This window comes from Perissodus microlepis, chromosome 11 (assembly GCF_051167445.1).
Source record: "Perissodus microlepis isolate ML-2025 ecotype Zambia chromosome 11, ASM5116744v1, whole genome shotgun sequence".
In the NCBI taxonomy this organism is placed as follows: domain Eukaryota; kingdom Metazoa; phylum Chordata; class Actinopteri; order Cichliformes; family Cichlidae; genus Perissodus; species Perissodus microlepis.
Genome location: NC_140471.1, coordinates 22,984,157 through 23,008,452, shown reverse-complemented (window position 1 = coordinate 23,008,452; position 24,296 = coordinate 22,984,157). Strand labels below are relative to the sequence as shown.

At 43.1% G+C, this 24,296-nt stretch overlaps 2 protein-coding genes across 3 annotated transcripts in view; both read right to left on the bottom strand.

Moving 5' to 3' along the window:
* prkcg (protein kinase C, gamma) overlaps positions 1 to 13,620 on the bottom strand; it is a 29,387-nt gene extending 15,767 nt beyond the window's left edge. Inside the window, exons 1-2 of one of the 2 annotated variants that reach the window (XM_084943313.1) lie at positions 2,082 to 13,620; positions 843 to 1,174 (exon numbers count right to left, since the gene is read on the bottom strand). In XM_084943313.1, coding sequence (XP_084799439.1) covers positions 843 to 1,084 — 242 coding nt within the window. In that variant the 5' untranslated portion in view covers positions 1,085 to 1,174; positions 2,082 to 13,620. The remainder of the gene's footprint in view (positions 1 to 842; positions 1,175 to 2,081) is intronic. The other variant, XM_084943312.1, reaches the window with a different exon arrangement.
* A 103-nt stretch (positions 13,621 to 13,723) lies between these two features.
* grin2db (glutamate receptor, ionotropic, N-methyl D-aspartate 2D, b) overlaps positions 13,724 to 24,296 on the bottom strand; it is a 56,696-nt gene continuing 46,123 nt past the window's right edge. The window contains exon 16 of the mRNA XM_084943311.1: positions 13,724 to 23,337. Coding sequence (XP_084799437.1) covers positions 20,125 to 23,337 — 3,213 coding nt within the window. The 3' untranslated portion in view covers positions 13,724 to 20,124. The remainder of the gene's footprint in view (positions 23,338 to 24,296) is intronic.

Sequence of the window (24,296 nt, the reverse complement as noted above, 5' to 3'; positions counted from 1 at the left end):
CCTTAAATACTTACACCAAATCCCAGTTTGGGATTTAGGTGTTTCTGAGATTAATGTCAGAGTTTCTGTAACATTAATCTCAAATCTCCAAATGCAGAGTCCAGCACCATCTGGAGCAATTACAGCAGATAGTAAACATGGTAAAACTCTATCAGTGCCAAACCGACTGCATTTTAGAATTTTTACTGATTTTTACTGTTAATTTTACTGCTTGGTTTAGTTTACTCATTAAAAAGCATACTACTAAGTCTGTGAAAACAATCCTATGATGTGTTTTGCCTCTCAGGAGGAGACTGCAGAAGTCTGAAACATTAACCCTTTTGAAGTCTCAGTCTGAATTTCAGACTGAATGTTTTCTACTCCTGCATTATTATTGTGGATATCTCAGATTCTTCAGTCCATCCCTTATGAGTCCTTCAGATTTATGAAACTAAAGAGTACCCCTTTAAAAACAGAAAGTTAATTATTACTAAAAAATTAAATTACTTCACGGTTGGCGCCTGTCTGTTTTAATGCAGTCAGGCTAAAGTTCATATTCTAATTAAGTTCTTGTTTGTGTGTGTTTTTTCAGTATATATATCAATGCATCGGCGTGTGTGAGTTCCTAAAGTAACGCCTGGATTATGTGGGCGGCAGTGTGGAGGTGAGGTTATGTGATCAGAGCAGGTCAGTGTGGGCAGTCTCTCCAGCAGGCAGCTGGAAAGGGTGAAAGAAAGAGAAAAGAAAAAAAAGCAGTGAAAGTCAGCACTACGTGGAGTGGTGGGATGCCTGAGGAGGTGGTGTTTGAACAGTTGGGGTGGTTTCTGTGTAGCTGTGTGTGAGTCTGTGTGTACGTGTGTTACCATATGAAGTCGGTGCAATGACTGCAGAAGGTGGGCTGTTTGAAGAAGCGTGCTGTAAACTGGTGGTCTTTCACTTCGACAATCCTTTTGTGTTTGAGCGCTCCCTTCCTCTGAAACACGGGCACCCTGGGCGGAGGGGAGAGAGGCGAGGGCAGAGGGGAGGCACCGGGGGAGGTTGCAGATGTAGGGGAGGCCAGTGTCAGTGGGGAGAGCGAGGGGGATGGGGAGACTGGGGTAGACATGATGCCTGGAGGATGCGGTAAAAAGATGAAAAGGTAAGGGGGATTGGATGATGAGTGTCAGTAACGAAGGCTTTGCTTTGAGCAGAAGACCTTGAATAGAACAGAGGAGAGGGCGGAGAGGAGGAAGCAAGGACAAGGAGGAGGAGCGGGAGGAGGACGATGGATGAAAAGTGTAATGGGTCAGAAGTTGTATTAATGGCACATGGGATGTAGGGTAGGGAGCGGTGAAAGAGTGACGTGATGAGGAGAAAGATCGAGAAGGGATGAATGGGCCGGAAGTGCAGCGCGAAAGAGGGAGCACAGGGAAAGTGGCAGGTAGAGATTGAAAGAGAAAGAAGAGATATAATGAAGGAGACAGGGAGGTTAATTCACATACTGAGACAGGAGTCTCTTAAGAGACGCTAAACGATTAGTGCAACTCGCTGTGTCCCACATACTGCCTGCCCATGCTACCCATACATATCCATGTCCCTCGCAGCTATGACTACCCCCCTTCCCTTCCTACCCCCTGGTCGTTATGTCAACTGTACTTCTGTTGCCATGTCAACAACACCCCCACCAGCTGCTCCAATATTAGAGCCTGGTTTCTCCTCATCTTCCTGCCTGCCTTTTTTAGCAATTAGTCCCATTTCTGAAGAAAAGTTTGGAACAGAATAATATATACATGTCTATAGGGAATGAGATGCGCTGGAAAAAGTGCAAAACGGCAATATTAGCTGGAGAGATTGTGGTGCAAGAGTTGCACGCTACTAAATGATAAATGAAACACCAACAGAGATTTAATGAATAAATAAATAAGCCCACAGCGAAAACCCATACCATAAAAGAAATGTGATGAAATGTTTGTGTCTCAGCAAAGAAGCAGGAGCAAATCAATCAAAGGCGTGAAAGTGGACGGTAAGAAAAATGGCACAGGGCTCAGTAATGAGTAGAATAATGACAAGAAGAAATAAATGTTGTACAGACTCACACGGAAACGATAATAAAGACTTAATACCTGAATTTGGGACAGTTTTGGAGGAAAGTTTTGAGCTGAAGATGTCTTTCTCCTCGTGTTCTCCTCCTCCTCTCTGTCTGGCTCACTTCAAATGAAAGGCTAAGGTGTCACACCTGTAGCTGGTCACCTCAGGAAAAAGAGAACAGGGGGAAGAAAAAGCAGTGGCTAGCAGGGGAAAAACAGCCCCAAAAAAAGAAAAAAATGAAAAGAAAAATGTAAAAATGAAAAATGGGTAAGCAACAAGCGTTTTGAGAGACTCAAGCTTTCTAGGAACCAAATATAGAGAAGTGAAGTGATATATATCCGTTAACCCAGAGGCAGGGTGAGGAGGAGGACGAGATAGAGAGGTGCTATTCTCTTTCCAAGATTGATTCGGTTTTTACTAGGAGGAGGACGAGAGAAAGAGAAAAGGAGAGAGAAAGAGCGAGAGAGAGAGAGGAAGTAAAAACAGAAATATGGAGAGAGAGAGAGAGAGAGAGAGAGAGGAGAAAGATTGAGGGAATAGGCGGCGATTCATTTTGAAATCTGGGTTACTTCTCTCAGGAGAGGGTGAGGGAGGTAGAGGAAGGAGGACGGATGAGATAGAACATGCCATTTTAGCACCACAAATACAGTATGGACAAGCAAGTGCCAACTGTCTCTCACTTCCTCTTGTGCCAGATGGAGAGAGAGGATTCAGTCTGAAAGAAAAACGCAGAGCTTCTGAGAAATGGCTGAGCGTAGCTAAAAGTGGAAACAAACTCAAGTTTGCTGCCGATCCAGCTGACTGAAGGATCAACAGGCCTGCAAAACAAACAACCCTGTTAGTCCATGCTGCTACGGCTCAGTTTCGGGCTTTTCACATCAGCGTTCTGAGATCAGGAGTAGAGTGGTGATATAGTAACACTGCTCCGCTCTGCACTGAAACCAGGTCAGCTAAGCCTGATGGGAAGAGTAGTCTCCATGAGAGTGGGACTTTTTGTCTACTGCCTCTACAGTTTGTGGGCATTCAAAGGACAGGCAGATAGTGAGACACACATGGCCCATAAAAACACAAAGCCTTACAGTCCAAACTACAACAGCAGATGCAACCTATTGTTGCATACACAGCCGAGCAGTAGCTTCTTACCTTTTCTATAGGGACACATATTTATTGAGACCCGGTAAGAGTCCAAAGAACTAAACGCTTCCAGATTTGTAGTAGAAGCATCCATCCATTTTCTTCCGCTTATCCAATTTAGGGTTGCAGTTGGGCTGGAACCTATCCCAGATGTCATAAGGAAAAAGGAGTGTTTGCCCTGTGCCAAACGGTAGACGCGCTAACACATAGAGACAGACAACCATTCACACTCACATTCAATCAAGATTTGAACACAGGACCTTCTTGCTAGGCTGATCACTGCACCACACACGCTCCTGCCCCTCCAAGAGCTTCATATACAAATGAAAAATGTTTCTTGATAATGAATAAACAACCTAGGCCAGAGATCATTATGGATTGGCAGTGGCTGCTATGGGCCTGGTAGATCCCCTGATACCTTTGAGAGAGCTTTATAACCTCAAAAAGAAGGGGAACAAATTTATAGACAAATGACCAGAAGGGGTGATTTGTCTATACCACAGCCCAGAAGGGCCAGGGTGTGCTCCAGCACGTCAAATTCAGATAAATGGCCTCTACTTATAAAAGTAAGACTAGAATATAAGATATTTGCAAATGTGCCTTTTCACTTTCTTGCCAGATGAGAACAATGACATCTCATGTCCGTTTAGTAAATATGGAGCTGGAACAAACAGCTGGTTAGCTTTCCAAAAAGACATAAAACAGTGGGTAACCACCAGCCACGCTCAGACAGTGGGAGAAGGGCAGAGTAACCAGAGAGAACCCACACAAAGTCAGGGACCAAGACTAAGACCCAGACTGGATTTAAACCCAGGACCTTCTTACTGTGCTTAGACCAGGGGTGTCGAACTCCAGGCCTCGAGGGCCGGTGTCCTGCAGGTTTTAGATCTCACCCTGGGTTAACGCACCTCAATCACACGATTAGTTCATTACCAGGCCTCTGGAGAACATCAAGACATGTTGAAGAGGTAATTTAGCCATTTAAATCAGCTGTGTTGGATCAAGGACACATCTAAAACCTCCAGGACACCGGCCCTTGAGGCCTGGAGTTCGACACCTGTGGCTTAGACAGTAACAAAAGCTACCAATCTGCACTACTGAGCTCTCAGCAAGTCTTTGTAAATAGCATTCATGCAGCAATCATAGTGTAAGAATGATGCCGCTGTTTTTGGAGACTACGTGCCATGGTTAGCAGTGCAATGCTCATTATGATCTTTGGATGTGCTGAGATGTCAGCAAGAGCCAGGCTATATTTAGAAGTCATTCATGAGAGATTGCAATGATCTTTACACCTTACTGTCACTCAAAAGTAAATAAACACATTTTCATAATTCATTAGTTTAACTTTAAAATCACAATCCCTTTTTCACCCTCAGTCACAGGTTGAAAGCTCATGAAGCGACAGCAAGAACAAACGTTTGTCATCACAATGCTACTAATGCAAGCGCACACAGACACAATTAATCACAGTCTATGTGTGCATGTATGTGTGCAGGCCATGTGTGGTCCACAGATGATCCTGGGAGAAGAGAGCAGCAGGCAGGATCAGAGGCAGAGGATGGAGGGGTGGATTGGAGTGGGACAGAGAGACTGAGAGAGGGAGCGAAGGGTTGAAGGTCTAATTAATGGAAATGTAGGTTATTAGTCTCCTGATGAGGACACTGGCAGAGAATTAATTAACAATTATAATTAGCAAGATTGTTAGAGAGCAAAATGGTGTCAGCCAGCAAGATAATAGTGAGCTAGCGTGCATAAGGTGTGCGTGTGTGTTAGAGTCAGTCATTTTTGGTGAAAAAAAATAACAGCTGTGTGAACATGCCCTATCTGACAATGATATATGTCATTTCAGCATTAGTCATGCAGAACCAGCAGCTGATTGGAAATGATAGGGAGGGGGCTTTCCTTTGCTTTTTCTCTATAGAACTGCCTTTGCTGTCTTCATTTTCTGGCCCATAAGACTCCCAGTCTTCATTGGTCTTATCTTGGATGAGTCATGTTCTTGTTCTGTTGTCACAACTAAATGAGAAAGATGTCCTTGCGCAGTGAGAGAAAGACACAGGGGCACAAAAATATAAGCAGCAGACCATGCACTCTTCAGTAATAAATGCATTGGAAAACAAAACATAAATGGCTCCCAATGCGTTCTCTCCATGCGGCATGATGAGTAAGCACTTATGGCTCTAAAAGTGTCTGTATCAGTGTGCTTTTGCATGCCCATTGAAGCATGTGTGCGTGTTTGATCCCGGGCCATAAAAGTGAGCTGGTGTGCAGCCAGCCAATGATGCATTAAGGCTGTAAACCAAAAAGACATATACACGTGGAAGTGTGAAAAACACACTGATTCAGCCTGCGTGATTAACAGCAAAGGGAAATGCTATAGACACAGAAAGAACTGAAGCCAAAAGGAAATATATATCTGACAATGGAAAAAAACAGAAGGCTGAAGACACCACAAAAAACCTGTCTCAGTTATGACCAACCACTAGTCCCTACTCACTCTTTTTCTCTCACAGTCTACAGATGGCCATCTCATTATTTCTGACCATGGCTTAATGAAACAGAAAATTCTCCTCCGATAGAATCTTTTTGAGGGGGGAGCAATCAGCACTTTACCAATTACATGCATCCATTATCATCTAACGAGTGCTCAGTCGTATAAAGCACCGACTTCAACCTTGCTGGCTGGCTGGCTTTCTCCAATGAAATTAAGGTAAATTGACTTGCCTAACTGTTGTTTGTGGAATCAGGGGAGAAGTGGTGTCTGAGGTAATCATATCTGCCTGTTAAATTTGTCTCTTCAGAATCAAATTGGCTCTGTTTGGCTAGAAGAAATAGAAGTATTGGCTTCTATTTGCTTTTTTAATGAAGTGTGGTCTGCTGTGTTTTTCAAAGAGAGCAACAAACCTCCACGCCAGTCAGATGAGACATTTGGCAGGCGATTAGGGTCTGTCAACATGGCCTACAAAACTCTCAGTCCTGAAACAAATAAGCCTGCTCTCCATATTTGTTTTACTCCTGACCTGCCTCTCAGTGCAATGTGAAATGCTGCAAAGTGGAAAACCGCACGCCTAAACAGAGGCATTTGAGCAAATCAAACATCTAAGCGTGTAAGAGGTGTCAGGTATTAATGTCTTTAATATTACATCACTTTGTGCAGTCGTTTACAAGTTATGATTTTCATTACAACTCTGCTGAACCGGTGTAGTTCCAGGAAGTCTGTCTCTGTCATAGCTTGATTAAAGATGGACTCAAGCTGTGGGATCCCATTTTGAAATATTGAATTTCAGGCATTCACCATCTTGGTGTTTTGAAACCAAATAAGCAAGCGTGGGGTGGATATGACCAAGGAGCTGAGAAGACTGCACACTCATAAAGCATGCCTTGCCCTAAAGCAAATCCTTCTTTTTTATTTTCCTCTAAATACAGCCATAACTTAGAAAATGAACCTCATGGTGTATTAAAAAAGACTTTAAACTAGCATCTGAAACCATAACTGTAATAGGAACGTGTTTACTGACCTATTAAATCAAGTGAGCCGTAGACTTCTATACAATTAGACTTTTTAGAAATCACAGGAGTTGCCATCTGCTAACACATGCTCTCTTCCATCTTATCACAAGCTGATGTGTGGTCAGGGAATGCTTCTAGTCATATTTCCACTTAGTGTCATTTTCCCTGTAGTTTCCTTTTTACGTGTGAGGAAGAAAGAAAACCTACAGTCTATGCCCACGTTAGAAGGCCATGGGGGTGGTGGATGGCACAACTGCACAACCTTAAACCAGAAGTTTGAGTCTTGTCTGACAGCTCCTTGGTCACCACGGTTACACTGAGGCAACACCACCAGAGCACTGTTCCTGGTCTCACTGGACCAATTTCAAATGCTGAGTACGTCCTACTGACTCTCAGACTACTACAACTGCATATACAAAAAATGATGCTCAAAGGAGTATCCAGACCACCTACAAGTCCTCAGCTAGGAAGCTAAAAAGAATGCAAGGTTGGCTTTTCCACACTGGCTTCATTTCTCAGATACAAAGAATCTATCCATCGATTTAAATACAACACTGTCTCGGGCGCACTAGAGTAAAAATGGGACAGGACCTCCTTATGACTGAGAAAAATGTTGTTGCCTGATGATTGCACAGAATTTTTTGACATTCATTGACTGTTTGCAAGTATTTGCAGCAGTTGCCCGGAGACTGAACGTGCAAGACCCTTAACTTCTGGGTGATTATTCTCAATTGCAAGGTGTGTGCAGAGGCTGCCTGATGGGATCCAACCTGTCTCTAAATATTTACAAAACTGACTGCAACCACCGCTTTGCAAAAAAAATTGCCATCTAATTTATAATCATAGTTTATAAAATAGTTAATAATCTCATTGCCGTTTAATCTGTCCTGATGCACTAAAATCACTCTGAAGACGTGAGTGGTGGCCGACCTGGTCCACATCTTTGCAGAAGCCATTTTAAAGGTAACTAGATTTTTCTAGATTTTTTAATCTCCAACCAACCACTGTTTTTCCTTTGTATGCCTGTAGCGCAACAAACTGCTTTCCTATTTTGTTTTAGCACATTCTAGCATGCTGCTTCAGCATAATGCTTTCCACTGATGTGTAACTGTGCATTACCATACGCAGAGGGAAACCATATGTAATGGCTCTTGCTTAACTTGAATGATTGTATAAATGCATATGATTTACAAATGTTTTAGAAACTTTTAGAAACACTCAGGCAGTGAGCTTGACCCTGATGTCTGATTGTGTTAACTAATAGTTTTTTATTTACACATCCAACAGCAACAGAGGAACATGAGTATTCGCGTAAATGTAAGTTCACTTTTCTTGTAGCTGTTTTGTTGGGAATACTGAGCGGTACAGACATCTGTATGATGAACTTCTTTCATATACCTGTAGTTATGTATTATACCATTACTTTAAAATAAGGACTTTGTAAACTTTAAACTTCTTTCTACCTTGACCATTTTTTAATTTTGATATATAAAACATTCACCATTGGCAGACCTTGTCTCCACTGGGTATGTGCAAAAGAAAAAAAAACTAACAAGAACTCAAAGCCTCAGCTTTTGGGCTGCAAAATCTTCCTTACTGCTACAAGGAGGAAAAGAAGGTTGTGAACAAAATGCGCTCAAGGGGAAGGATGAAAGCAGGAGGGCAGGGGTTTCAGGGTAAGAGGGGCGATTGGATAATGAGGCATGTGGAGAACAAGGTAAAGTCTGAGGATATCTTAATCTTCATCCCAGTTTTCTAGGATGAATTCCCTTTGGGCAGGCGGCACTACAGACACACACACACACGCGCAGTGGCAAATAAGGATGTAATACGAATAATTATTGTGTCCTAGATGCGGTGTTAATGTTGTTGCACACATACTAGCTCTCTCATAAGGACTGTCAGCACTGAAACACTGACTTTAGAGACGAATCAAGAAAATACAATTTAAATAGGGTGAACAGCGCCGGCGCTTAGATTAGAGCTGAAATGATTATTCTATTAATTGTTCAGTTCATTCATAGAAAATTACTTTTTTTAAACAAGATGATTCATTCAGTGTTTTTTTTCTCTTAAGGCTACTCAAATGTACTACCCTGCTCTCCTCTGTTTTATCTTTATGTAAATATAATATCTATAACTTCGGGATAGTAGGCTGAACTAAAAAGAGGCTTTTAAGACATCACCTCCAGCAATCTGCCATTGCGATGGCCGTTTTTTGGACTATTCTTAGAACAAGCACTTCATTGAGAAAAAAAACAAACAAAAAACATCATCTTGGGTAATCTGTGTCAGCATGAGCACAATACAGAACAACAGAAAATACACGTTGCTGTGGTTTACTCTAATGGTTTGAGACGGAGTATCCGTAGAGATGCGAATAAATGAGAAAATTTGCATAAAAAATTGCATGTGCATTATTGTGTAAACACCCTCTGTGCTCATTACCATTAAAACTAATCAAATAGCCACAGATTGCAACAAACACTGCTTGGGATGGCCAAAATAAAGGAAGTGCAAACATACAAACACACATTTGTGCACATGTTGTCTCTCTCTTACTCTCTGTCACACACATAAACAAACATTGGTTTTAGCTGTGGGTCAGTTAGCCCATTTGTCCCCGGATGTAGCTCGGTGTGGCTCGTGTGGAAGAAGCAAGAAATTGGCTGTGTAGCTGGGGAAAAAAAGAGCAAGATGAAAGGATGCTTGGATGTTTTTTCAACTTCAGAGATCAAGCTGATGAGTTGTAGAACCCTGTGGCGGAGCATACATGATAAAAAAGAAACAGAGCACTCTTTCCACATGTGCTGTACTGCGTGTCTGAGTGAAGTGTGCGTAGATACGCATGGATATAGATATAAAGACAGAAAGAAGATAAGAAATTATATAATAATGTATACATATCAATATGTATAATTATACAAAAATGCATATGGCATGTGCAACAGGCAATAAAAGATTAGAAGAAGAAACAATGTAGGAATTATCAATCAAATACTGCAGGAACACACTGGTTAGAAATATTTTAAGGAAGGGATAAACTAGAGAAAGCAGAATATAAATGAAATGACAGAGTCAGTTGGAGGAAACAGAATCAAAAGAAGATCAAAACACAAGATGAAGGAAACCTGTTACTGGCAGAATAGTGAGAAAGATGGAGATTGGAGAGGTGTAGGAGGATGGAGCCACTGCACTGCTTAGCAAGACACAACGCTAGACAGAGGCAGAATGATAGCGACAAAGACAGAAAGAGAGTGAGCGAGTGTTAAGCCCTGCGCTGCAGACATGCGTTACAAATCCCCAGGGAGCCGGTGGCAGATCAGTACAGGATCAATCTGCTGCACCTCAGCAGGGACGCAGAACACTCCTTCAATTCCCACACACCCTTCATCAATGTGTGTGTCATCATACTGTATGTGTGTGAATACCTGAGTTGGGGTGGGCTAGGGTGGGGGTGTGTGAGTACCTGAGGTGGGGTGGGCTAGGGTGGTGGTGTGTGGAGGAGAAGATGGGAAAATTGGGGGTTGGGTTGGGTTTAGTTATTCATCAGCAGATTAACCCAAACTACAGTACTGTGCAAAATTCTTGAGCCACTTCTCATTTCTTTATATTTTGCGAGGAAAATGTGAAATAGGTCCAATTATCTATTGAAACATAAGCAGTATATAAGGCAAAAACAGAGTTTATAAGTCAAGTCAAAGAAACTTTATTTATATAGCATGTTTTAAACAACCTTCGTTGACCAAAGTGCAAAATATACAAAATGTACACCATAGAAAACAGTTACTAAATTAAAAATAAAAATAAACTAAAAAAACAAATAAAACAAGTAAATAAGACTGATTGGATAATCAAAGCCAGGGTATTATGCTCAACTAGACCTGAAAGCAACAAATACGTTTTTAAAAGAGTTTTAAAATGACTGAGAGACTGGGAGCAGCTAGTTTAACCTTGGTACTCTGGTAGGATTTCAAAAGTTCCATTAAGACTCTTAAAAACAAGTAATAAAACTGGAATGGACTGGAGGCCAGTATACGTGTAATGTGATCACACCATTTCTTTCCAGTCGAAAGGCCAGCTGTTGTATTTTGAACAGCTTGCAGGCGACAAAGTAAGGACATATCAGAGCCAACATATAAAGTGTTACAATAGTTTAGACAAAAAGTAAATTATAGTGTGATCTCTCAAAGTCATGTGGCAGGAGGTAGACCTTCACCTTACTGAGAAGCCTTAGTTGAAAGAAACTTGTCTTAACATCAAATTTTAAAGCACTGTCAACTCACACCAAGGTTCCTTGCAAAAAAGCTAAAAGACAGATGGCGCTGTCATATCCATCTAAGAGGTCGGGTCACCCAAATTCAGATTAAAGAAGTTTATCTCCAACCAGGATTGTACATCTCTGCGACTGTTTACTAGTGTCTGAATAGAAACATGGCTGTTGGTTTTATAGGCAAATATATCTTTAGGTCATCTGCAAAGTCTCTAGGGAGACCAATCCATGACTGATAGTTCCACTGTGTGTTTTTCTATCCAGCTATGCTCGTAAAGCATTGGCCGTGTCTTTAGGATCACTGTCCTACTGAAAAATGAAGACGCTGCCAATCAGAAGCTTTATAAATGGTATTGCATGGTGGATCAAAATCTGATGGTATTTTTCTGCATTCATCATCCCATCCGTTACGTTACTCAATGACAGTAACGAATTCTGAATATTTTGGATTACTTTTTTACAACTACATGAATGTACTATTGCTGTGTGATTACTGAAGAATACTTGCCATACCAATACCAACTAGATTTTTAATTTTTAACATAAAATGAGTAACAGTAGGGTGGACATTAGGTAAGGCTGCAATTTTTGCAGTGATCTCGTATAGAAAACAGGTCCGCGGCTCCGAACCGTAGTAAAGGGACCTCTGGCTAATACGTCGGGTTTGTGTTGGGCTCGTAGCCGAAAACTAGCTTTGCTCTGCTGTCTGGGTCAACTTTGCTAGTGAGAGACAGAGAGAGGCGTTGAAAGGTTGCTCCAACGAAATTTACTGTTTCGGAGAAAACCATGAACAAAGTGTATACAGTCGAGTCTTAATAGCTCACTTACAACTGGGCAACACTGCCCATGAGGCTACATTCTTTAGGGCTATACCTGTAACACTCTGCCTATTGCCTTCATATTAAATCATTTTTTGAATAATAATTTTTACAAATATTTCGTCACGTCATTATGCGGCCGCAAGTAGAGGTGACATGGGCCGCGAGATTGAGACACAGGCATTAGAGCCTCTTAGTGTGTGTTTTGCTTGGGTTTCCACCGGCGTGGAATTACCAAAAATAGAGAGGGCACAGCCTAACATATGAAACAGGAATAGACCGCCGTGTAATCCATTTATTTCAACAAAGTAAGTGTATTCTGAATACCACCTTTTTAAACGGTAACTGTAACAGAATACAGTTACTCATATATTGTATTTTAAATACGTAACGCCGGTGCATGTATTCTGTTACTCCCCAACACTGTTCATAGGTCAGTGTCGTGGTTTAACAAAAAAACATTCCACTGAAAATGGTCAGACAGAAAGACTGGACTGAAATTAAGAAGAAAAAAAAAGCAGCCAATGTCAAAAGAAAAACTTTGACAGAACTTCAGAAAGACTTGAACCATTGCACTTTTAAAAATTACAAGAAAATCTGGCTCCTTGGAAGGCAAATATAAAGAGATTAGGGGTGGCTCAAGACTTTTGCACACTACTGTTTTTACTATAAAACTTCCAGAGAAAAGCAGAGTTGAGCAGCATGCACTTAATATAATGTATACTTAATCAAATAAAATTTGTATTCCCATATTTGACATTCACAAAAGCGCTCAGTGGGAAACTACATCACTGCTGGCATCCAACTGCACACGGCTCTAAGATAAATGATGAGACACAATGCAATTGATAGAAGTATCACATGGGAGATCATGGAACAGTTTATCCCCATCTACTCTCCCATCATAGTCATTAGAGAGAAAAGCATAACACTGACCTCAGATCAGTGCTTGGGGACACAATGATCCAACTGCCTGTAACTCAATCTTATTAGAGCGTTAAGTCATTACTGCATGTACACACAGAGGCCTCACAATGCAATTAGCCATTAGCCCATCACACTGACAAAGCACGGCTAATTAGGAGATCACAGGCGCACGGGGAGCTGAACAAAACATATTTAAGACCCCCTCAACGCTCTTATCGAATATCATGTGTCAGGTAATATTTAGATGTTTTTTTCTCGCTTGGCTGTGCCGTATCTTTTAATATATTTTCAGTTGTGGCAACTAGATAAGAGATTTTTAAGAAATGGTGATGATGACAATTTCAAAGTCAGTTTCATATAACTTTGTGTTTTCTATATTCACTATTCGTGATAATGACTTCTGTCCATGCAGTTTAAACAGTGGTCTTCCAATACAAACATGCTACAAGGGTCTACAGCTGACGTCTTAGAAATTGACATTAGGGAAAAGGTCTGTTGTGTGTGAAATTCTATTCTGATCATCGAAAACACATCTGTGTGTGTGTTTTAGCAGGGCATGAGCTGGTCAGGCGGCTCTGATTTGTACTCTGTAGCCTGAAGTTGTGGGTTGAGGCAGCGTGTTAGGTGTGTTCCTCTTTTTGAGGGCAAAAGAAGTGGATTATGTTAGGTCAACTCTGGCCAGATCAAAGCAGAAGTCTGACAGGAGCTGAGAAAACTCTGAGGAAAAATATGCTACAGAGCATGCACACACACACATATACAAACACACGCACACACACGCACGCACACTCTGGCAGGACAGCCTGATAGAATGCCAAAGAAACTACTCTTTGAGCTCTCCATAAATTTACTTTGAAGGAGTTCTGACTGAGTAATAGCTTGTATGGAAAATACTGTCACAAGCTAAAACACACTCACACAGACATGCCACGCTCCACAAACACAATCTCAGCGGCCCTTATTTATGAGCGCATTCGAGACAACAGAATTGGAAGGAAACACAGCACCACTGGCATTAATTAAAGAGAATCATATTTTATGAAGCAATTCTCAGGAAGTAAGTGCAGCACTGACCCTCCAGCCCCACCCCAGACAGACAATGTCAAATAAACTAACACATTTAAATTAGGGCATAGACCAGACCAGTCTGGGCTAGGAGCGACATCACCCAACTAGCAACCCGCCTTAGCAACCCATAAGTAGGCCTGTAGTGTTGGCAAGGTTACTAGAGCAAAACTGGGCCTTGTACAATGTCGAAAACACACACATGCACACACACACACACGCACTGGCTGCTGTGGGTATATGTGCCCTGTCACTGTGGTAGGATAAGCTTTTCACAGAGCGACATGCAGACCCTAGACCTGACGAGTGTTAACGTGTGACACTCCGGTATTTCCGTGATATAATTCATGGCCGATTCAGCCAATGAGGACCCTGTTTGAATTCTGGAGCGCCACACGTATTAGTTCCCAGGTCACGGGCCAATAGACAGAGGGAATAAGCTTGAGGCTGCACCAAGATCTCTTACAAACTCAGGCACTACAGCACACTGTACTAGGCTGGACTGGACTGTTGAATGCATGCATTTTGAACAAACGGAAAATCTGATGAATCAAAGCAGATTAAGCCAGCGGGGTAAATCAAAGGAAGAGCAAGTAAAATAAATTGAACTTGGCTATTCAACACAAGAATTGAAGGATTAGAGAGCAAAGCAGAGTGCAGGGCTATACAGAAAACTCAAGAGACCGACAGCTTAAAACAAGCAGAACAGTCATTGTGAATGTACTTAACCTCCACAGGGTAGCTAAATTTGCAAAAAAGACACTTTTAAGAAATAAGTTACAGGGTGTGTTAGTGTGTGTTGAGCGTTTTCAAAGCCAGACATCTACCTGTGTGACATCATCAGACTACTTGAGGCAATGATTCATTTGCAGTGAGGGTTAGGAGAAGATGAAGATTGTTGCTTGAGTGAAGCGGGAACAGGAAAATTTCGAAATAATGCTTTTGATCATTTATGCGCATGATACACGTGCATATATGTCACCATGACACAAAAACCTTTTAAATCAGAAATATGAAATTGCAGACAAAGGCTACATTCAGACTGCAGGCAAAGGTGTTCTGATCTTTGTTGTTTTTCTGCTCATTTGTGATTTAGATCTGATTTGTGTGTGTGTGTGTGTGTGTGTGTGTGTGTGTGTGTGTGTCTGCACAACTTGCATGCAATCCTATCTTTTCAATTCTAATTTTGACCACTCCACGTTTTGCTAAATTGGATACAAATCAGATTTTTACTTTTACTCAGTCTGAACAGTGAATTTGAAATGACACACTTTTCTACTTCACTGTGTTGGGATGGAGGTACACTGCTATATAGTTTATCAAAAAAAAATATCCTTAATTTTTTTTTGACCAAATCTGTTTCACTGAGGCTATTCACCTCATAATCCCACCATTCCTGGCTTCAACTGCACTTGCAACAAAAGAAACACCGCAGGGCTCCATTTTTACCTATTTATTGCATCACAAAGAATGTGACATTTAAGCACCACTGCTGAAGAGTTCTGATGAAAAGCAGTGGTTGGAAACGTGGCATTCTTTGTGGTGCAATAAATAGGTAAAACTGGAGCCCTGCAGTGTGCAAGCTGTTGATTTTTTTCCTTTGCTGTATGCCTGTTTTCAACCTAGCACCTGCCCCTTCTTGGCATGGTGCATTTTTCTAGCTTCTACACACTTCTTTTTACAGAAGTGGCGCTGCATCAAAAATGTCAGAACTGAGAAGTCTCTTTCTTCTCATCCTAGCCCTTGTTAACATCTGCTCACAAATTTGCTAGCTTCCACTGCTCATCAGCCTATTAACGATGCTCTAATCGCTGTGTTCAGTGGTCTCTATATTTACAGCAACATTCTGCTTGTAATGCCCTTGGATTTGTTCTTTCTACCATGCAGGTTATTCATACAGGGGTCAAAAACTAATTTAAACAAGCAAAAAAAGAAGAAGAAAAAGAAGAAGAAAAAAATGGCAGATGTGAACAAGAAATTCAAACTGAGCACCGAGGCTTGCAGTGTGAACATGGCAAAGGAGCCACATCTGGATCCCGACTGGTTTCAGGCTATAAGTGATATGAAGGTGAAGGGAGAACATGCTGAGCAGCACACACAGATGATTTAAAGATTAGGTGATCAACTCAGTATTGACACTCATAGCCATTTCGAGCCAAACCAGTCCAGTCTAGATCAGCATCAACAGCAGACATGTCACCACCATGCTGCCCCTTTTTAAATATTCCAACATTCCTACATCTTAAGGTCTTAAGCTATGCAGAGGGAAGTACAGCGGAACTATGACCATTACTTTGGGGAAAGTGAAGGACATTATGCTATATTACCCAGCAGGCACCAGGTGGTGGCGGTGCAGAGGACACCATGGCAACGCCATGAAAATGCCATGGCAACACCATAGCAACTGTGGCCCCATTTGCTCCCTGGTGGTGTGGTACAGCCCAGACTCGCTACAGTGGTGTGGTCGTCAGATACACACTTCAGTCACATCAGTAATAGCAACATTGTTCATTAATTATTTTTTATCAATCAATTAATTGATCATCATCATCAACAATCAGTCAAAAGGAGCAAGAACACAGTATCTACTGGTCTCTGTTTTTTGCTAAGTGAGAGACAGAGTAATGAGCTGATTTAACAAAAAAAAAAAGAAAGTGATCAAAGGAAACAAAAACAAAGGTCAATGGATGGGTTAATTAACAAAGAGATGTAATCACCATGAGATGCGGCTTTAAAAGAGGAGAGGTGGAGAGTGTTCATAGCTTGTTAATAAAAAACAGGAGAAGGAACTGCAGAGGAGAGCAGTAAAAAGCAAAAGAGACAGCAGACTGTGTGGGAGAAACATACTGATGTGTAAAAGCAGCAAATGCCAAAAAAGTCATGTTAGGTAGTACTGTAGAGGAGTGACAGACTGATAGCTATAGTAGATACAGATGAATAGAGAGTTTCGACTTTTACTTGTCTTTTTTGTCACAGGCACTAATGTCTTCACAGTCATATAGGAGGAATCAAAATTCAAAAATGATTTCAGTGTCTAGAATCGCTACAAAGCTAAAACATTTAAAACTATTTCATCTAACACTTCCTCCAAATATACCAAACTTAACTAATATATATATATACCTGTATGTATATATATGTATATATTTATTTGTACATATATATTTCTTTATAGATAAATGATAGAATTCAAATGATAATTGAATACAATAAAATATCTCAGTTAAATCACAGTATAACATGGTACATTCTCAAAAACATAGTATATTTTTAATATATTCTTTTTTTTCTCAGCATAAAATAAAATAAGTAAAACAAAATAAGCCAGAGGGTTTTTAAGAGTCACTTCTGTTCATGCAGTCACAGACTTAAGTATTAGCGCCTCAATAGAAATCAATAATGCTCAATGACATACCAGGTTTAAACCCTGTTGATTGGTTGGAAAGAACCTTGTTCTAGTGTGCAGGAAGCAGTCGCACTGTTGACGTGTTTTCCACTGTTGGGGTGCAGAGTAGAGCGAGCTTGCTATCTCACTGAAAGGTGGCTGTCCTGGGTCCTAAGCATTAGCTAAAACTGAACTACACAACCCTCCCACCACAAATCTTTGAGGTTTCATTCAGCTAAACATGCAATGATTCCGGGGCTTTCCAAAGAATGGGAAACGGCAAAAGCATTTCTCTAAAAACAGCGACAGATTGTTTTTAAAAATTGCCCCACGCAGACTTAGAAAAAAAGCAATCCATGTGCAGATAAAAGGTACAGTCTGGCCTCACTGCAAGGCAAAGGAGTTAAAAAGGGGGATACAAGAAGGTCGACTAACCCTTCGATCTGTGACGACATGCACAAACACAACGCACAGCCCATGACATAGCAGGTCAACCCCCTCCCTCCTTCTAACCCTTATCAACAGCATCCAAAAAAAGAAAAAGAAAACGAAAAGCTACAAAGTCTAAAAGTAGGTGTTCTTTTGCTACATCATGTGAAAGCTACATTCAACTACGACAGAAGAAGAGCTGGGCTGTGGCTGGTCTTAGCGTGAGAGATGAGGTGGATTATGAAAATACAGAGTCTATGCACTGCATTATTGGCACAGTTTACACAGTAGATGGCTTTTTGCACAGCTCACAGAAGGTGCAATGCTACACAACACTACCCTCTCTGAAACACATTTTTTAAATAGTCATACTGGTCAGCTACAGCCTGGTGCTTTGGACGTACAGACCTGATCACAATCGCATCTGACCAGGTTAGATGAAATTTGTCCTACCGATAAGAAAATAATTGAACGAATGGAACACCTCTGATTTTTTACATTTTAAAATAGAGATAAAACTTGAATGTGTTCGATGCAAAAAGATGTGCTATTGCATCCATGTCACATTGGAGGTGGGAATATTGCTCAGAGTCAAACAGTCATCTGATAATCTTGATAACGCGAGTTATCACTGACTGCATTCAGTGAAGTGTCAGTTAGTGTAGGTGCACCTCAAAACGTTCACAGTATATATATCGTTCAGTCTTATTTGCCAAAAGGAAACAGCCACAGCGGGCAGTTTCCTCAGCACAAGTGTCGTGGTACTTAAACACTGGTTACAGTGGATTTTATTCTCCGTTATAGCAACATGACTTCAACATTAAATTAATAGTTACGCCAACAAAATATGGTACCTGGAGATTGTGCATGCACAAGTGTGGCACACGTGTTTGAAAAAAAATATAATGAGGAATTGTGCTTCTTATAATCCATCACCTACAAACTCTGCCAAGGTACAATAGAGTAGCAACATAAAATCACATCCTAAGAGAGCTTTTTCCAATGCACTGCACTTTTTTTTTAACTCTCCTCAGCTCCTCAGAATAAATCCTGACTGGCCACTTTCATAAAAGTAATAAAGTTTATAGCTAAACAACCCTTCCTCCATATCATGTACTTCCAACTCCTGCTTCCAACTCCTGCCTCCTGCACAATTGTCTCATAAGCTTATTTGAATATTATGCAGCCATCTAGTGCCAATTACAGATATTGCACCAATCATCCTCTTGATCCACTTCCATATGAGGGTGAATTATGCGCTGTTTGCATGTGGAAATAAAAAATGGGATTTCATCTGTGAAGACGGATAACTTGCAAACCAATTTTACTTAAAAGCTCTTCACTTAAATTTGGCACAGCTGTTGAATCATTCCCACTTCCAACACTAGCCACATCCAGCCTCCTCTTTATTAAAACACTAACACAATCAGATATTGATAGAATAAAAAAGAGGGCATGGGGAGAAAAGTCTGAATAAGAAAAGAAAAGACAGACATGAAAGAAAATCTGCTACATGTCTTTTTTGTTCTTATTGTTATTTCTCTTTTTGATCTCCAGTTTGTTATTCAAATATGTCGATACTCAACTGTGTTCAAGCATTACAAGCTCCAACAGGGAAGAGGAGAAGTTGTTCCTTTTCTCTCTGATTGGTTAAAAGGGTTTCTAGTAAAACATGACATCACGTAGATGGTCCTGGGGTAGAGCTAGATGGGTCTGATGGTGTCATGAGGTCAAAGGGCAAATAAGTAGCACTGTCCTCACTGCCCAGTGAAAGGTGATCAGGCAGACAGTGCATGAGAGAGGTGACTGCATTGCTTATCATATCATCTGATTTACAAAAGGGAAGAGGAAGGAGTGGTCTCTCCAACACATGACAAGCAGTCCTCCAGTCCAGTTCAAAAGCCAAAACCCAGACAGGAGAGGAAGCCAGACACGACAACTATTCTGGCATCTTTTTGGAGAAGGTGGGTCTTTCCTCATCCCACCGAGGTGTGTTCTCAAAGCCAGAGGGAGGGAGACGTTTTGAGCATTTTATCTGTGTATGTGTGTGTGTTCGTGCGTGTGTGTGTGTGTGTACAAACATGACATCATTACTCACAGGTTGGAGACTACTGTTATCCATAGTTGTGACTCGGGGAGGGGAGGAGAACCGAAGATGACATCACAAAGCTCATTTCTGAGCAGAGAAGAAGTTCTGGGGCTGCTGTCCCCGGAGATGCAGCCTCACCTTCACTCTCATCATCATCGTGGGAACCATCCAGGCGCACATAGCTCACCCTGGTATGGCGTCTCACTGTCGCCCTCACTAGAACGCGTACGATGGAGCGGGTGGCAGCAGTGTTGCTCTCACACTGGCTCGTGATAACAATAGAGCTACTGTCCGTATCAGCTCCAGCAGTGGTAGTTGCTAATTGATTACCTGTGGTCACCTGGGCAGCCATATCTCCGACGTCATCCCTGGCTCCAGCTGCCATGGCACCACGGTTCTCAACAGCAGTGGTGCTCGCTCTCACGTCTCCCTCTCTCCTCTCCCCCTGTCATACCTCGCTCTCCAGGCTAGAGAAGTGGGCCGACCCTCGACGTGAGCACAGGCTCTTGGCTTTGAGTGGCAGGTGGGGAGAGTAGAACCTCCGTGGCTGTGGCACAGAGCGCAGTCTCTGATATTGGAGTTTGGCACTGGCTGAAGCCGGAGCCTGGGCCTGGCCTTCCATCCCTACCCCTGCTGGTGGCGAGACAGAGGATGAGGAGGGTGGAGGTGGGATGGGCATTGGGAGGGACGTGGGAGACATGGACGGCTGCTGTGGTGGTGACGGTGAGGGCTGAGGCGGATGGTCTGTGGGCTGTGTGCTAAGGCTGAGGTTAGATTGGCTGCCTGATTTGGCCTGGCTGGAATCGGGTTTGGGGGGCAGCGGCTTAGGACGAGAGACACCGCTGAAGCTGTGGCAGTGGGGGAGAAGCTCTTCCTGGCTATGGGAAAGTGCTGTGGATCCTCTCTTGGAATGGGAGGTGTGTGAGCGGCTGTGGGGATGTGGATAAGGATGGGGTTGGGGGTAAAGGCTACAGGAACACATGGTCGCCCGTGGCGCTTCTTCCTCCCTTTCCCTAGATCGTCCCTTGTTCTTCCCTCCTCCACTCTTCCACTTTTTCTCACCCTTCACAGGAATTTTGTCCATAGACCAGTATCGTCGAGGTGGAGGGAAAGCTGCTGGAGGTGGTGGCCACTGCGAACCCAAACCCCCACTCCCTCCTCCAGAACCCCAACCAACACCTGGTCCCGATCCCCAGAAATCAGCTCCAATCCAGCCTTCTGCTCTAGTTCCTAGTAATGAATCATCTCGACTGTTGACACTGCCCCCTTTCTCTCTGGAGGGGTAGGTACCAAAGAACCAGCCTCCTCCTCCTATGCCCCCTATCCCAGTGACGCTTCCCCCTGAACCTCCCTCCCAGTATCTTTCAAAACGGCCAAACTCCCCTGACGAGCCCTCATCTGAGTAACTGTCCTCTGCCCTGGCCCTGTCCCTCTCTGACTCAGAGACGGCCCCCCTACCTGCCCTCCTTCCCCTGCCCTCCACCCGTTCCCTCACTCTATCCCTCTCCTCCTCTTCCTCCTCCTCCTCATCATCGTCATCGTCGTCTTCAGAGTCCCACTCATGGAAGGATAGCCCTTCTCTTGTGTGTGCTTTCTCTTTTTCATAACGCATTAACAAAGGACGCCGTTCTCCAAGCCTGCCGCTATCATCTCTATCCATCCCCCCACTTCTTCGCCGCTTAGAGGACGGAAGAAGCGGATGGAGGGATATTGGAGGAGCATTAGAGTCACCTCCTCTTCCATTTACCCAAAATTTGACGGACGCAGGGAGCTTGTTCAGGTTAGGATAGCGCTTACTGGGTGTACGATGCCTTGAATGAGAGTGTGAGGATTTAGGGCGCCTATCCCTGCTTCTTCCACTGTCCTCCTCTTCCCTGTCATTGCCCTCATCTCCTCCTTCTCTTCTACATCTCTCCCTATCTCCTTCCCATGAATCGCGCCCCTTTTCCCCAAATGTGCTCCGATACTGCGCAGAAAATGAAGAGTAGTCTTGTATTCCTCCTTCCCTCTCTCCCTCTGCCTCTCCTTCCCTGTCTGCCTCTATATCACCCTCCTCTGTCTCAGACCGCTTTCCCCCTGTTGATTTCTTCCTTTTCTTTGTTTTAAGGGCCTTCTTCTTCCTCTTTTTTACTTTTCTACGCTTCCTTTCTCTCTCTCGCTCTCTTTCCCTTTCTTCTCGCTTTTTCCTCTTTTTGTTCTTTTTCTTTTTCTTCTTCTCCTTTTCCTTCTCTTTTCTTCTCTTCTTTTCCCTTTTTTGCCGCTCAGCATCTCCACCTGCTCCACTCCTCTCTCTCTCACTCCAGCTTGCCCACCACTCTTGGAGCTGAGACAGTTGGCTCCCACCTCTTTCTCTCCCTCGTTCCCTTTCTCTGTCACCCCAGGACATGCGTGGTTTCCTGGGGGGTATGGGTGGTGGCAGGCGGCCGTGACTGAGAGAACGAGGCCGGATGATTGAGCGCTCCCTCTCTCTTCCCCTCCCAAGGAGGAGGCTTGACTCTTCTGTCAGCTCCTCATCGTCATCATCATCCTCTCCATCTATTCCTCCAGTTCTGTCCCGTGTGCTCCTGGAGGAGCTGTAAGAGTAAGTAGGAGAGGTGGAGCGAGAAGATGAGGCAGATGACGACGTGGATGTGGATGATGTGGTTGACGAAGAGGACGAGGATGTATAGTGCAAGGATGCAGAGGGAGAAGGAGGGGTATAGGAGGGGCTGAGGGGTACCGGTACAGGAAGTGAGAGTGGGGGAGAGAGGGGGCGTGCCCTCCTCCCTACTCCCTCCCTCACACCATCTCGTGCTCCTCCCCTCCGCCCTAGGGGCAGAATGTTCTCATATAGTGGCCCCCCGGACTCTTTGGGCTTCTTGGGCCTTCGTTTCCTCAAGAAGGATGAGGGGAGAGGGGGGGAGGGGTGTGGCAGCGGGGGTGTAGGAGGTAGAGGTGCCTGACTCTTAGGAGGCAGTCTGGGAGTGCCCAGAGGTTTAACAGCCCCTTTCCCCTGACCCCCGCTGCCACCTCCTACCACCTTCTTCCCCACCCCATGGTCGATGCCCTTCTCTGAGTAGAAGGCCACACTGGCTGGAGGGGGCTGAGGGTGGCCCCTGGGCATAGTCTTGGGGGTCTGGGACCCTGCCTGCTGCTCCATGCAGGGCCCCAGTCCCTCAGGGTCAATGGGACCATAGTAACGCTTATAACCATCAAGTCCCCCAGCCCCTCCAGCAGTGGAAGCCCAGTTTGGTGGGACTTTCTGAGCAAAGGGTCCCATGTCACTGATACCCCCCCTTACAGCCATTGGGTTGGTGGCTGTAGCAGATTTGGGCAGCCTCCAACGATCCACCACAGCCAGTCTGCGGTCTGGTCGTGGCAGGAAGGTGGAGCAAGGTAGGGGCGCACCAGCTATCGGTGTGTTAGCTGGACCCAGTGCTGTCCCAGAATGCACCACGGTGGGAGGAGAGCCCGGTAGAGGTGTTTTGTACACGGGCTGCGGTTGCTGCGGTTGCGGTTGTTGCTGCTGTTGCGCCATTGCAATTGCTGGGTTGGTCAAAGACGTTGAGACAACATGTGACTGTGACGGAACTGTAACCATTGCTGTGTGGTGATGCGTTGGCAGACTTTTAGCTCCACCTGTTGCTGTTTCATCCTCAAAGCTACAGCAGCTGTACATGCCCTAAGACAAAGAGAGAACAAATACAAAACTAGTCACTTAAAAGGCTAAAGAATCAAATGTATTCTCCCAAATAAAAATCAGGACATAATTAATTAAATCTTGCTTTGAGGAGGGAATAAATGTAAGTATATTAGGGATGTAACAGTTTTTTAAATTCACGGTTTGTTTCATACCTCCTCACCTGAAGCATCTTTAAACATTTAAGCTGTCACTAGATTAGCAATGCTTTAATCAGGTATTAAACGCCACACCTCCACATGGCTAATTAGCATTCCATTCAACACCCAGATAAGCTATTTCTCAATTCTTATTATACCAACATGCTTGCCACAACACCGCAAAAATATGTTAAACTGTTAACTGTGAATTTCACCAGAAAGCTTGGCTAACATTCCAATAGCTAACAGCTGGTAGCTTAGCAGCTCATTGATCAAGTGAGCGTTCCATTTCTCCACCATGGCTGTCACAAAAGCCTCCTGAGGGTAGCCTGTCCCATAACCCACTTCAGCGTTTACATCCACGCTCTGCATTCCACTTTTACATTGCTTCTTTTCAGTGTCTTATCATGCCGCTATAATAGCAATAAAGCTCCCCTCCAATGTCACTTGACTAGAGTGCTGTTAATCTTATAATGCCCAACACCACTGGATAACAGCATGGACAGATCCAGGCAGAATGGAAATGACTACGTTTGCTCAAGTACTTTACTAAAGGTTTATTGTAATTGTACTTAACTATTTCTATGTTATGCTACTTTCTGATTTTACTCCACTATATTTTGGATACAAATATTATACTTTGTAGTTCATATCATTTATTTTAAACCTTTAGTTTCTTATTATTTTGCAAATCAATTGCAATTTTACATCAGCCATATTAAGTAAGTTCAATCATATATAAAAGTAATTAAAATCATCAGCAGTTGGAAAATCAGTGAGATATATACACACATAAATGAT